Source organism: Emys orbicularis, chromosome 2, assembly GCF_028017835.1.
Source record: "Emys orbicularis isolate rEmyOrb1 chromosome 2, rEmyOrb1.hap1, whole genome shotgun sequence".
Taxonomy (NCBI): Eukaryota; Metazoa; Chordata; order Testudines; family Emydidae; genus Emys; species Emys orbicularis.
In genome coordinates this window covers 43,011,825-43,025,779 of record NC_088684.1, presented here as the reverse complement: position 1 = coordinate 43,025,779, position 13,955 = coordinate 43,011,825, and the positions used below count along the sequence as shown (strand labels likewise).

At 40.5% G+C, this 13,955-nt stretch overlaps 1 protein-coding gene across 1 annotated transcript in view; it reads left to right on the top strand.

Annotated features, from left to right (window-relative positions):
- Positions 1 to 13,712, top strand: part of PLEKHF2 (pleckstrin homology and FYVE domain containing 2) — a 35,731-nt gene extending 22,019 nt beyond the window's left edge. The window contains exon 2 of the mRNA XM_065398736.1: positions 10,296 to 13,712. Within this exon, the coding sequence (XP_065254808.1) occupies positions 10,310 to 11,059 (750 nt within the window). The 5' untranslated portion in view covers positions 10,296 to 10,309 and the 3' untranslated portion in view covers positions 11,060 to 13,712. The remainder of the gene's footprint in view (positions 1 to 10,295) is intronic.
- Positions 13,713 to 13,955: the final 243 nt, after the last annotated feature.

The following is a 13,955-nucleotide window of genomic DNA, read 5'->3' as shown; positions in this document are numbered from 1 at the left end:
ACAAAAAACCTAGTTTTAATATTTTTTTAAAAGTTACCCCAGGGATAATTACTCCAACCAGGACAGGTTAGGCATTTTAGAACTCAGTACTCAAAGAATTAAATTTAAGCATAAGAGAAATAAAAATTATGAAATGTATAGACCAGTTAAAAAACTAAAATAACACACTTTGAAAGAATAAAATTACAGAGAATATATGTGCATTGCAGGAAGTAACAATAACAAAAATAATAGTATGTGTTGGGACGGTGTGTGTGTGTGTGTGAGAGACAGAGACTGTGTGTGTGCTGGCTGCTGGGGAAGTCTGAGAGATGCTGTGCGCTGTCTCTTTAAGGCACTCTCACTTGCCACGGGAGGGCTCAGAAGGCTCATTCAGACTTCAGACCACTGCAGCTCTCCTGCTCCTAAGTCCTGTCCCCCACTCCCCAGCTCTGTGGAGATGGGGTACATGGCTGGGAGGGAGGCGGGAGGAGCAGGAGAGACAGAGTGAGTGAAAAACAGAGATTGTGTGTGCTGGCTGTTGGGGAAGTCTCTAAGGCACTCACTCACTGCGGGAGAGCTCAGAAGGCTTGTTCAGACCTCAGACCACAGCAGCTCTCCTGCTCTTGAGCCCTGTCCCCCTTTCCCTGCTCTGCAGAGATAGGATATAGAGGGGGAGGGGAACACCCTGACATCCGCACCCTCTTCTCTCTCCCCCACTCTGCACAGCCAGCAGGAGGGTCCCAGGAACAGCTGGCCCTGGGCTCCAAGGCAGAGGGCAGGAACAACATGGCTGCAAAGCAGCGGGGGGGGCACGTGAACACATGCTGCCAGATGTTCGCAGTTCTGCTAATGAAGTGCGCGGCCCTTGAATCACTCCTGGGCGGCCGCCCGACTGCGCAGCTTAGAGGGAACGCAGCATCTATCCCAGTATCCTGTCTTCTGACAGTGGCCAATGCCAAGTGCTTTGGAGGGAATGAAAAGAACAGGGCAGTTATTGAGTGATCCATCCCCTGTCATCCACTCCCAGCTTCTGGCAGTCAGAGGCTAGGGATCCTCAGAGCATGGGGTAGTGTCCCTGAGCATCTTGGCTAATAGCCATTCAGGGACCTATCCTCCATGAACTTATTTTGATTCTTTTGTGGACCCAGTTATAAGAAGAAACACATGGGGATCAAAGTATTACTTATATGGTGACTAAACGGTGAGGTCGTTTGGGTCCCAAGTTTTCTAGGCTCCTAAAAGTTCCTCAAGAGACCAAATTTTGGCATATGTACGACAGTGTTAATGTGCTTCAGGAGACATGTTGAGTCCTCCTTACTTAGAGGAGGGTCACCATGTTGCAAGATTTTTGGGGGGGGGGGGGGTGATTGGAAATAAGTCACGTAGGTGGCAACTTCAGGTTTTTCTCCCAGTAGGAAAAAAGTAATCCCGTCTTTTCAGTTTCAGTTAACTTGAGTCCCATCCTCACATACAAACCCTTAATGTGAGTATGATGGTAAACTTGTGCACTAACACCGCTGTGTGTAGCTGGAGTGTTTTGCAGTATGGCCATTCTTGCTTGAGCTAGGCTAACTCAGAGGAGTTAATTTGAGTGCGGATAATGTGTTTTCATTGCAGTTAACTCGTACACTAAGGCAACCAAAATAGGGGTGGCCAGGAGCTCATTAAAGCAGGGATATAAGTAGAGAGCACTGGATAGCTTGTGGAAGGGCCCTGAAATAGAATAGGAAGAGTTTTCCTTGTCAAGGGCAGGAAGTAAGGAGGAATTGGAGAATTGGCAATATAGTAAGATTGCCAAAGAGAGTTCAAATTAAATCTCTTTGCCTTTTGTTACTCCATTCATGACTCCCAGTACATTGTGGCCAATATGAAGTAATGCTCTATGCAGAGCTGTGTGCAACTTCAATTGTCAGGGTACAATATCCTTGTTCTTTATCATTCCCTCCACCCCCCAACTGTTAATTGTGGATACAGCCTGGGTATGGCTCCTAGAGAGCTGCAAAGATGGTAATGTAGTGGTAGGAGGCTTTATGAAATGCTAATGTAGACATGGCCATCATGACTATTATCAGCAAGTTAGAGTTAAGGCTAAAACCAGAAGTTAAACAGCAGGATGCTATATAGATCAATAGAGAGACGAGCCTGAGTTTTCTGCTATTTGTTTTTCACTCTTGCTTGACAGAATTAAGCTTCAATTTCTTGTTTAAATGTAGACTTAAGGATGAACATGAACTATATTGACGATATTTGTTGCTTGTTTATTTGGCTGGTTTTAACTTTTTGGGATGTTGAGATGGTGAAATGAAAATACTTAGTTCTAGTATATAGTATATAGTAGCTATCAAAGCTGTTTTGTGGCACAAAGGCAGCAAAGGTTCGGAGTCCAGTTATTATTGAACTAAAATTTCTGTATGAAATACTAAAGTGTGTAAAGGGGGGGGAATTGCTTTAATCATAAGTGCAGCTTGTTGTGTAGTGTTTAATGTAATGAAATTTACATATTACAGCAAGATACTAACTTAAAGAAGTCATGATAATTAATACAAGTAACCTCAATAAAATGAAGTCTTTGCTCAGAATCTTCAATTAGAAATGGTCTTAAAAGGTGTGAAGCGCCGATAAAGTATTTTTGCACTCTGTGTTAATAATTTATCTATTTTACATTCTTCAATAAGGCTGAAATACCAAAAGGCCTGTAGGGAGGAGGTAATTAACTTAATGCACTCAAGGAGCATCAAGTAAAATCAGTGTTTATTGTCTCATCGTGTTACTCCCGAGGGCATTCTACAAAATTCTGCAAATTGTATTTGTCAAATAAATGTGGAGGCTCCAGCATGGCATTGGGGAGCACAGGCCACTGGCTGCACAGAGGTGGGAGTTCACTGTGCAGCTCCCTCCACCTCCAGGACATGGACTCAAGGGTGAGGTTGAACCTGAGGCTCCACCCCAATCATGACAGAGCGCAGGGACTGGGCCTGCCCCAGAAACACCCTAGGGTTCTGCCCTCCCTGCCAGGTGGGCTCAGCAAGGCAGGATCCAAGTGTGGAGAGGCTTAGTGTGGGGAGATCCATATGTGGGTTGAGAGGGTTCTCTGTGGGACAATCTGGGTGTGGGCGGCTCAGTGGGGGACCTGGATGCACAGGGGCTTGTTGGGAGGGTTCTGGGTGCACGGTAATAGGACTCTGCAGGGGGGTCCAGGTGAAAGTGGTTGGGCTCAGTGGGGGGGATAGAGCTTGGCGGGGGTGTCTGGGTGTGGGGAGCTCAGTGGTGGGGTCCAGATGCTGGGGGGGTGGGGATCCAGGTGCAGCCGGTTGGGGCTCAGTAGTTTGGGGATCTGGCTGGGTGGCTTGTTGGGGTGGTGCAGGTGGAGTGGGACTCGTCAGGGAGGGTTCTGGGTTCTGCCCCACAATGATTTACCTCTCTGCCAGCTGCCCTGGGCACCCGATACTACTGCTGGGGAGGGTCGCATGATCACTCTTGTTGCTTCCCTTTGCTTCCTTGTCAGAAAGTCATTTTTTCTGGGGTGGAAGCAAAGAAATCTGCGGGGGACATAAGTTCTCTGCATATGCAGTGGCACATAATTCCCCCAGGAGTAATCATGTACAGTGAATTCAGCTAGTGCTAATATGTAGTACTTGTTTCACAGGAGTGTTCAAGAATGGATGCATAGCAAAATGTGGGTTGATTGCATTTGTGTTCAGTAATTGTTACCATATGGGTTAGGAGCAAGAGAGGAGGTTTGAATTATGCAGAATTTGTGGCCAGTCATTTTGTAAAATAAAAATAGATCCATAAGTCTGAATGACTTGGAGCATTTTCTAAAGAGATTTAAAATACATTGCCCAGTTTTTTTTTTTTTTCCTGTTGAAGGGGTAATTTACAGTATGTTGTTCAAGAGCAACATTATTGCACCAAGGTAAGAATATAGTGAAATGCTGCAATGGCTCAGGTTACTGTGCAAGATCAGAATTGGTTTGGACTATGATAAACACAGTATGTCAAGATTCAAAATGTTCGACTTTCACAGCTACAGAACTTCTGCCTTTAAATCTATTATATTCAGGAGATCGAGCCATTTTTTGTATAATGTGCTGGCTAACACACTAGTACTCTTGTTTATCTTGATTTATGTATTATGGTGCATTTAGTATCACTTGTCAACTGATCCTTCAGACAAACTTGCTTTTTGTTTCGGTATACGTAGCCTCTTGTTTGAATTCCCACGAAAAACTTTAATTAAATTTGCAAATGTAGATCAGTTGAATTAAAGATGAAGAATCACAAGCATTGGAGCATGCAATAAAGAATTACAAACCAAGTTTATACACAAGATATTTAAACGGCAGTTTAGCCTGTCACGCTTGAGGATCAGCATTTTGGCCCTCCACAGGGACTCTAATAAAATTTGATTATGAAAGGATATGACCTGCAAATTTTAAACTGAAGTATTTTAATCAACCCTGTTGCTATGGGGAGAAGTTGGTGGTACCATGTCCAACTGTCTCCCACTACTTACCCTGCATCCCCAAGAACATAGGACTTTCCATCCTCGATCAGAGCCCAAGTCCATCTAGTCTAGCATTCTGTCTCCTACAGTGGCCAACTTCAGATGCTTAAAAGGAAGGTGTAAGAACCCCAGAGTAGGTGGATATGGGATAATCTGTACTGCACATCAGGTCTGATCCTGTTGTTTCACAGTTGGAGATTGGCTTAAGCCCTGAAGCATAAGGTTTAATGTCTTTTATGCAACCCTTTTATTATGACTTTTATGGATATTCTTGATAGCCATAAAATTATCCAATCCCTTTTTAATCTTGCAAAGTTTTTGGCCTCAACAGCTTCTTGTGGCAGCGAATTACAGAGGTTTATTATACATTGTATGAAAAAGTATTTCCTTTTATTGGTTTTTAATTTCCTGCCTTTTAATTTAATTGAATATATCCTTATTTTTGTGTTTGAAATGGGGAGAACCTTCTCTATATACCGTTCATTATTTTATATACTTTTATCATATCTACATGTCCCTTCCAAAGTAACTTTCCGATCTTTTCGGTCTTGCTTTTTTCCTTGCCTTCCATCATTTTTGTCACCCTTCTTTGAACCCCTGGTAGTTCTGCAATATCCTTTTTTGAGACAGAGTGAGCAGTATTGCACATAAGATTTCAGATGAGACCACACCATTGACTTGTATAAAAGCCTTCTCTGTATTATTCACCATCCCATTCTTTTTGCAACTGACTGTTTTTATTTTTTTAACCACAGTTGCACACTGAGCAGAGGTCTTCATTGAGCTTGTTACTATGATGCCTCTGTCCCTTTCCTGAGGTCATAGTTAATTTATAATACTGTAAGATGATAAAATTTTACCTCCAATGTGCATTACTTTGCATTTATTTACATTGAATTTCATTTGTTATGTTGCCTGGCGTGAGACAGGAGTGTTCTGAGCAGCTCCCTGTTGGCCTTCTGTGCAATTGCAGAGGCAACAACAACTGTCCGTTTGAATGCCTGCTTCCCTGCTGGGCTGTGGAAGCCTCATGGTGGGTAGGATAGGTCTTGTGGGAACACAGGATGGCTCCCCACCCCCACAGAGCCATTTGGGACAATCCAGGAGAAGGCGCTACAGAGAAGTTTGAGAATTAGCAACCAGCTGTAGCGTTGGGAATAGCTGGAATGCAGCACGTGCCAGCCATTCCTTTCAGCCCCCAACATTCCTGCCCTTCTCCTCCTCCTCCTCCTCCTCTTTCCCCCCCCCCCTCCCCCTGAGCTGGAGCTGCATGGAGGGAAGCATAACAACAGAATATGAAGGCTCTGCTCCCACTGGGAACTCTGCCTCCCTGCAGGAGGCTTGTAAGTGTTTTTTTGTTTTGTTTCCCTTTGTGTCACTTGTGGGGTGTTAATTTTGGGGTCTCTTTATCTGACTTTGGTATTATCTAAAGCTGGAGGTTGCACTGGTTTAACTTAAATCATCTTATTTAAACCAGTGACTATCGTTTGTGGACTTTTTTTTATATCTGTTATAAACTGGTTATGTTAAGTTGGCTTGCACCTGTAAACTTACAGAGAAATTGCATCAGGTTAGAGCATGACCTGGACAGCATTTAGAAACTGACACAACGTTTAAACACTGCTTAGCATTTGGTGTAAATGGGGGTCGTCATGTTTAACATAACTGAATGCTAAATTGTTTTTAACGTTTTTAATTCTCAAGACTGCTCAAGATCATGGTTTAATATGATATAATTCTTATCTATCGACAAGCCCAATAGGTTGTATCTGGAAGGCTTCAAGAAACCAGTGTCTTGTTTTCAGTCTGCTTCTGCCTGTGAAAGCTCTTAGCAGTATCAGAGGCACTGAAGATGGATGTTTGTAGTTTCAGGAAGAAACCCCCTACATTGCTTCATGTTCAGAAAATTCTTGACCATAAAGGTTAGAAATGTTTTGAATGAGTTCTTGTAACCAATTTCTGCAGGCTTTATGTCACTGCAAAATGCAAGGTGGAAAATATTGTTTAGCATAAGTAGTTGGCACACATTGTAAGAGACCATTCAAGGTAGAGTGGCTTGTTAACACCTCTGCAGTCATCAGACAAAAAGAGGGAGTTAGTGGATAGTGTCTATCAGAGTATGATTTAAGCTTTCAGGGTTTTGAAAGTGTTGTGCAGGTTTTCTTTGAGGATGAGGACTGATAGGCCAGATATAGAGTGATGGCTCTGTGAAGTGTTCACCCACAGGTGATGTGGTGTGTTTGTCTCTGATAATTTTCCTGTGTAAATTCAATCAAGAGTGTAGTGATTGTTTTAGTTTCACCCACTAAGGACTTGTCTACACTGCCACTTTACAGCACTGCAACTCTCTCGCTCAGGGGTGTGGAAAAAACACCCCTATGAGAGCTGCAAGTTTCAGTGCTGTAACATGGCAGTGTAGACAGTGCTACAGCGCTGGGAGCCACTCCCCTCATGGAGGTGTTTGTTTTTGTTTATAGCGCTGGGAGAGCTCTCTCCCAGTGCTGGTGCTGCAACTACACAGCCACATTAAAGCACTGCCGTGGCAGCACTTTAATGTTGCTAGTGAAGACATGCCCTTAGTTGATGGGGCCTTTAGTGCACTGGATGAGGTACACCACATGTGTAGGGCCCATGGATCTTGAAAGATGTGTTGTGGGGGTGTTGATTATTGTAGCAGTGGAGATATGTCTGCAGGTTTTGCATCTGTCGTTATGGCATGGTCTGGGGCCACTTTGAGTTGGAATGAGCTTAGAGACTTTCTCGAACCCTCCCACTTCTTAGAGAGGTTGGAGAGTTGTTTGAGCCAGCTCATGAGAAGCAAGCTGCTCCCCCCAAACCAGGACATGCCAACTCAAAGTGGCACCAGACCTAGTCTCCTGCCCTGCATAACACAGGCCATAGAACTTCCTGCACTGAGCCCAGTAACTTGTGGCTTAATAACAAGCTATAGGTGGAGTCACTAAAACCCATGTTCTGGAACCCATACATCTTAAATTGTCTTTTATCTTTAATTACCCTGGTTAGAATTTACTCTTCAACTCACTTTGAGAAGCTATCCTATTAAACTTTACCAAAAAAATTTGCTGAACAAAGTACTTTTTACAGGTCTGCTTAACTCTTTGTGAACTGGATCAGTGAAGCTATGCTGTGTTCTTCAGTGGGTTAGTTAAAGCATGCAGCCACCTGGGCACAAACTATGACATTTACAGAAGAACAAGTTTTGTTCTATACATTTTCATAGCTTATTCTGTGCCCAGTTGGCTGTATGCTTTAGTAATGTTCGCCTGTGAACTCGATAGATACCCTTTGGACCAAATCTGTGACTAACTTCTGTTGCTTTGTAAATTTAATTACAAATGGCTGCTGGAATGAACATGCCTCAGCTTTGGCATCTAATCATTCACAAAAGGTTGCTTATTACAAGTGTACCATTAAGCAAGAGTGGTTACACAACTAACTCTTACACAAACAAGAAATTTATCCTGTTCTTCAATAGTCAACAATCTGGACTGGTGATTTTGATCCTCAGACAGCAGCTAACAATCATAAGACTTATTGGTGCCAAACCTCATTTGCATCACATCCCCAAAACTAGCTGTCAGGCAGGGTATAGTCAGGCAGCAAGCAATCCTATTACTTATTGTTGCTAGTACTTCTCCAGAAAGTAAATGATCTTCATGCTGGCAGTTGTGAAGCTGATCACTTAGTTTGAAACACTACTTACATTTTGAATTCTTCTTGTGATAGTTAGAGGTGTACTTACTGCTTGGGTTTAGGACACCTCAGTGGCACATATATCTGGGAGGTGTGGCTAAAATTAATAACTGTAGGTGGAACTTAATACTGAACAAGAATTGTCTTTGGAGTATAGGTGCATGCCATAGTAATTCGAGCAGTATGTTTGGATTCCTTGAATATGAATAAAACCCCAAATTGTCCTATTTGGGTAAACTTGAATAAACAAAAGAAAGTAAAGAATTAAACAAATATTTCATTTTAATGTCTCAGGCATTTATGGGCACAAAATAATGTGAGATACTGTGGAATTGTAGTTTACACTACAGGTTAGTCGGTATAACTTGCGTCGTTCGGGGTGTGAATAAGTCATCCCCTGAGCAACACAAGTTACATCAGCCTAAGTGCTGGTGTGGACAGCACTATGTCGGTGGGAGAGCTGCTTCCGTTGACATAGCTACCGCCTCTCGGGAAGGTGGTTTTATTATGCTGACAGAAGAGCTCTCTCCTGTGGGCAGAGAACATCTTCACCTGTAGCGCTTCTAGTATAGACTAGCCCAGAGATGCCATAAGAGCAGTTACTGCAGTATTTAAACCTCATAAATGGGTCACTGAGGGATTATAAAAGCCTGTGATAAATGTAAACAAAACCCAAGAAACCTCTCTTGTCATGTACCTTTTATTTATTGGCTTCCTCTGGAGCCTGTTGCTGTCGTATGAGGCCCCCCACCAGTGAGAACCAGGGGCAGTACTCTGGTGAAAAGCCCAGCCCACAGAAGCTAAGATTTCTGCTGGTATAGTGCCTTTGAGCCCAATTTAGGGAAGTGGGGCTCTGTGTTTTTTATATTAATCTCTGGCTAGTAGGTGTCCATAAACTTCTACCCAACCACCTTTTAGCAGCTGAAAGAGAAGAGGGGCTTTTTGTTCTCCCCCTTCAGTGCCTCTTTGTTGTGATGAAAGGTGGGAGGAAAACAGGTCTCCACTCTCCACCTCTTTTGAGGAGGTAGGTCTTCTCTGTATAGAACACCAATACTTGCTTTTGTTCAGATCTTTCCCAAGCATCAGCAAAAAGACACAATTCTTGAAAGTTTACTGTTGACCTTAAAGTTCTGAATAGCAACTATGAAACTAATCAGCCTTCACTTCCTTTTTTCTGCCTGTTGGCAAAGCTCTGAACAACAGAAGATGCAGTGAAAAACTATCTGCAGATGCATGAAAACACTTTTGCAACAGTTTTCTTTTTGTTCATATTTGAAAGACTACTATATCTGTGCAACCATAAAGGCTAGAAACTTTTTTGAGCACTTCAATTCTGTGGAAATTGATGATTGTTTAGAAACCTATCCGCACCAAGAAAAACTTCACAGTGAGGAGTAGGCAGGTGTAGAATTTTCAGCCCATGACTGAAATGTATGTACAATGCAACTTAGCAATATTATATGTGTGTGTAAGATACTAGATACACTTAAGAATTAAGATAATGGCTAGCTGTATTAACAATATTTATGCTAGCGTGTCCTGTGATGTTCCTGTTGGTGTTAACTCAATTTCTAAACAAACCATCAGTTGTGTCAAACTTGTGAATGTTAGAGCTTGCGAATAGTGTCAGACATTCAGAAATATAGTCTAGAGAACAGGTACAGCTCAGCAGTGGCTGTGCAAGTCTTTCTATGCTGGTCTACCAATGGGCATTTATCCGTACCTGGAGAAGGGACCACCTCTAGGGATAAGGAGGGTCATTCAATCGCCTACCCTGTCTCCGAATATTATCAACAAGGTTGCTATTGGTGTCGTTTATGGTGGTGGTTTCTGTGATGTGGACACCTGTCCACTGGGAACTAGACAGATCAACTTTCTTTCAAATAGCCTACTAAAAAGGCATCCATTGATGGAAACTTTTAATTGTTACTGACCTGAGCAGGAATTGAATACAAAAGTGCTATCAGTTAGCAGTGCCCGGAGCCATCAGTCTTGTTAGCTGTTTCAAATAATTTGTTTTACTAAATTATTTGACTATAGAATGCTTTTGTGAATCAGTCTTATTCTAACAAAATATTAATTTTTGTTTTAGGATACCTGTAAAAGATGGTGGATCGCTTGGCAAACAGTGAAGCAAATACTAGACGAATAAGTATAGTGGAAAACTGTTTTGGAGCAGCAGGTCAACCTTTGACTATTCCTGGTCGTGTTCTGATTGGAGAAGGAGTGTTAACAAAGCTGTGTAGGAAGAAACCTAAAGCAAGACAGTTTTTCTTATTCAATGATATTCTTGTCTATGGCAACATTGTTATCCAGAAGAAAAAATACAATAAACAGCACATAATTCCACTGGAAAATGTCACTATTGATTCCATCCAAGATGAGGGGGACTTACGGAATGGGTGGCTTATCAAGACACCTACAAAATCTTTTGCAGTTTATGCTGCCACTGCCACAGAGAAGTCTGAATGGATGAGCCACATAAATAAATGTGTTTCTGATTTGCTTTCCAAAAGTGGGAAGACTCCCAGTAATGAACATGCAGCTGTCTGGGTACCTGACTCAGAGGCTACTGTTTGTATGCGTTGTCAGAAAGCAAAATTTACACCTGTCAATCGTCGTCACCACTGTCGCAAATGTGGCTTTGTTGTATGCGGACCCTGTTCTGAAAAGAGGTTTCTTCTTCCCAGTCAGTCCTCCAAGCCTGTGCGGATTTGTGACTTCTGTTATGATCTTCTTTCTACTGGGGAGATGACTACTTGTCAGCCCACTAGATCAGACTCTTACAGCCAGTCACCTAAGTCCCCTTTAAATGATGTATCCGATGATGACGACGATGATGATAGCAGTGATTAAGGACCAAATATTGTTTTCAGGCATTGCAATTGGTGTTTTGAACTATAAAGAGCTGCTTTTGGGGAAACCTGTAGCCAGACTCCTCTGAAATTCTATTCTAGCCATAAAATTTGCCTGAGTATCTTCAACTACAATGTGCCTCAATATGAATACTCTAGACAATAGGCTTTTCACTCTTCTGCAGGGATAGACTGTTGCAAATATATCCGATAACTTTCCAACTTCTTATACTTGAGTTATGTCTAGAGTAGACTTTTTGTTGAAGATTGGAAAATTCAGCGTAGCTTTCTTTATTTAACAACCATGCTACATTATTTGATAGTGATACTTTATCATTTCTGGTTTTTTATATGGTAAAATAATAAACATGCATGAAACTATGATAAATATATTTTGGTTAATTCCATCAAATGTTTAGCTTTTTCTAACCATGTTATGTAATGATAAATTGAATTGACATTTCGTAACATATATTCATACTTTAAATGTCACTAATTTGGGGGGGAAATTGTTTTGCATTTATTTATGACAAGCAGTGCCTTGTAATGACTGTGGTGTTTCAGGAAGAAACAAACCTGTTGCATACTATCTGGATTTGCATGGCACAGATATCTGAGAAATTGATGGTGCTATTGAAAATAATTGCTGTGGTAAAATAAGGTTTTGGAAAGCACATTATTGTATTCACACCAATGCAGTGAGTGACTATGGCCCCAATCATGTAACCTAATCTGTGAGGGCAGCCCCAGTACATGTGCAGATTCCCACAAACTTGAGTGGGCTTCCACAAAAGTTGTAGAGGCTCACTCGCATGCATCAAATTACTGGGTCAATATCTCTGGTGGATAAATTTAGTCTGATGTTCTCCACATGGTTATACAATCTTATTTCTCTTCAAAATAGTTTTAAGATTTTTTGCATTTTTATATTTTATAGGTATCAGAAATAGTAATTGACAATTGCATTGTTAAATTTTGACTGGTGGTTTAAGTAACATTTTGTTGCTGAAATTTATTAAATTGTTCTGAATTGCTTCCCAACACAACACTAATTTGTTTGTTTTCACATTAGCGGGAGGTATTTTTAGGTGAAGATTGGAATTTATTTTTAAATAAGCTAGTGTGAAAAATTTCTGACCAACAATCTGTGAACACCTTTGTAAAAATGGCTCTTCTTTATACACAACTGACCTCAAGTTAAAAGGGGAATGCAAATTATTTCCTTTTAAACATATATATATATATATATATACACATGACCAAGAAAGCTGTAACTAAGTTACAAAATGGTCAGTGCAGAAAATGTCTCTAACAGAGTTCACTTTACTTTTATCAAGTTCTTTTCTACAAAAGTGTGATATTCCTATATAAATGTAAAAGTTAGCTTTGTGAAGATTTGTAAAATCCTAAACGTTGACATTTCTATATTTTTATAATAGTCAATTTTTATGTGAAAAAAACCTCTGAAATAATTGTATGGGAATATAGTAGCAACTGATTTTATAAAAAAAAATTGTTAAATTTATATATAGATCTTTGTTTATTAAGTGACAATTTCTGCACTGTTTGCCTTGGCTGGCAATAATTGGGATAAAAGTATTTATTGAATAAACAGTCAATGCTGCATATTGCACTAGTCTCCCAATCTGTACATTGTAACTGTATGTTTTTAGCAAAATTACAATGTAAAGCAATAATTCTCAATTCAGTATCCAACTAGCTAAAGAGTGCAATTAACATAAGAATTGTTATAATTTTAAATTGAACAAAGAGATGCTATTTTCTTTAAAAAGCACGGAAGTAAAAGGTTTGATCTGCTTTAAAATAAATATTGAAAGGGGGAAAACACTTTCTGTAATTAGGGCTTACAGAACAGGGGTACTCGTTAATATTACCTGATAAGCAATAAATGGGGGAGTGTGCTCAAAAGGATAGCTGTAATAAATCAGTGTGCTCCTACTTTGATTCATAGGAAACAGTGACTTGCAGAACTAAAGGAAAATGTTCTGTTCTTTAGAGTATTTTCAGGCAACAAATCTTACCTTTGTGCTTATGCAACAATGTTTCTGTTTCAGAAATGGAAACTAAATTTTATTAGCTTAGTTTTTCTATAGAAACATAATTCAGCGACTTTCTGTGTAAATATCTGTGCTAATGATTAACAATATAATTGATATACTTTAGTTTTCTTTTCTTAAGCTGTGATACAAGATTAATATTCATTTGTCTTGTTTCAGAATTCCATCCTTTGTATATCTTTCCAGTATGTTTGTAAGTTGCACATACGTCTTCAGCACTTTTATTTTATTTTTTTCTGGGAGGAAACATTTAAATTTCTTAAGTTATTTCTGCAGAATGTTCTTGCACCTACCCGAATCCATCATTACCTGTTAACAAAATTTGTACTATGCTGCACTGATTCCTGAAGCTGTAACCAAACTGACATCTAAAGGGGAAAAATCATTGTTTCATCTGAAACTAATGTATGACAGTCAAAGCTTTTAGGGAACATAAAAATGTTTTGGTAATATTCCATTGTGGTGTTTCAAATTTTAAATTGTCTTGTACTTTCAGATTCTTCAAAGGGCTCAATACATGACTTGTAAACTTGTTTTCGGTCAAATCTGCTTATTTTACTTACAAATATATGGTGTAGCTTCAAACCTGTATGTGTTAGTAGTTCTTTAACTACAGGCCTTCAAGAGTGACAAAGGGTACAGCAGTAGCATGGTAAACATGGGTAGTGGAGCTCTCTATGCTGATCAAACAAGAAATGAAAATTCAAAAGTTCCCAGGGCTTTAACAGGAGAGGGGGGCTATTTCCTGTGTACCTGGCTGCTGTGCAATGGAGTTGAAAGTGCTCTCCAGAGCAATCACAGCGGAGCACTGTGGGACAC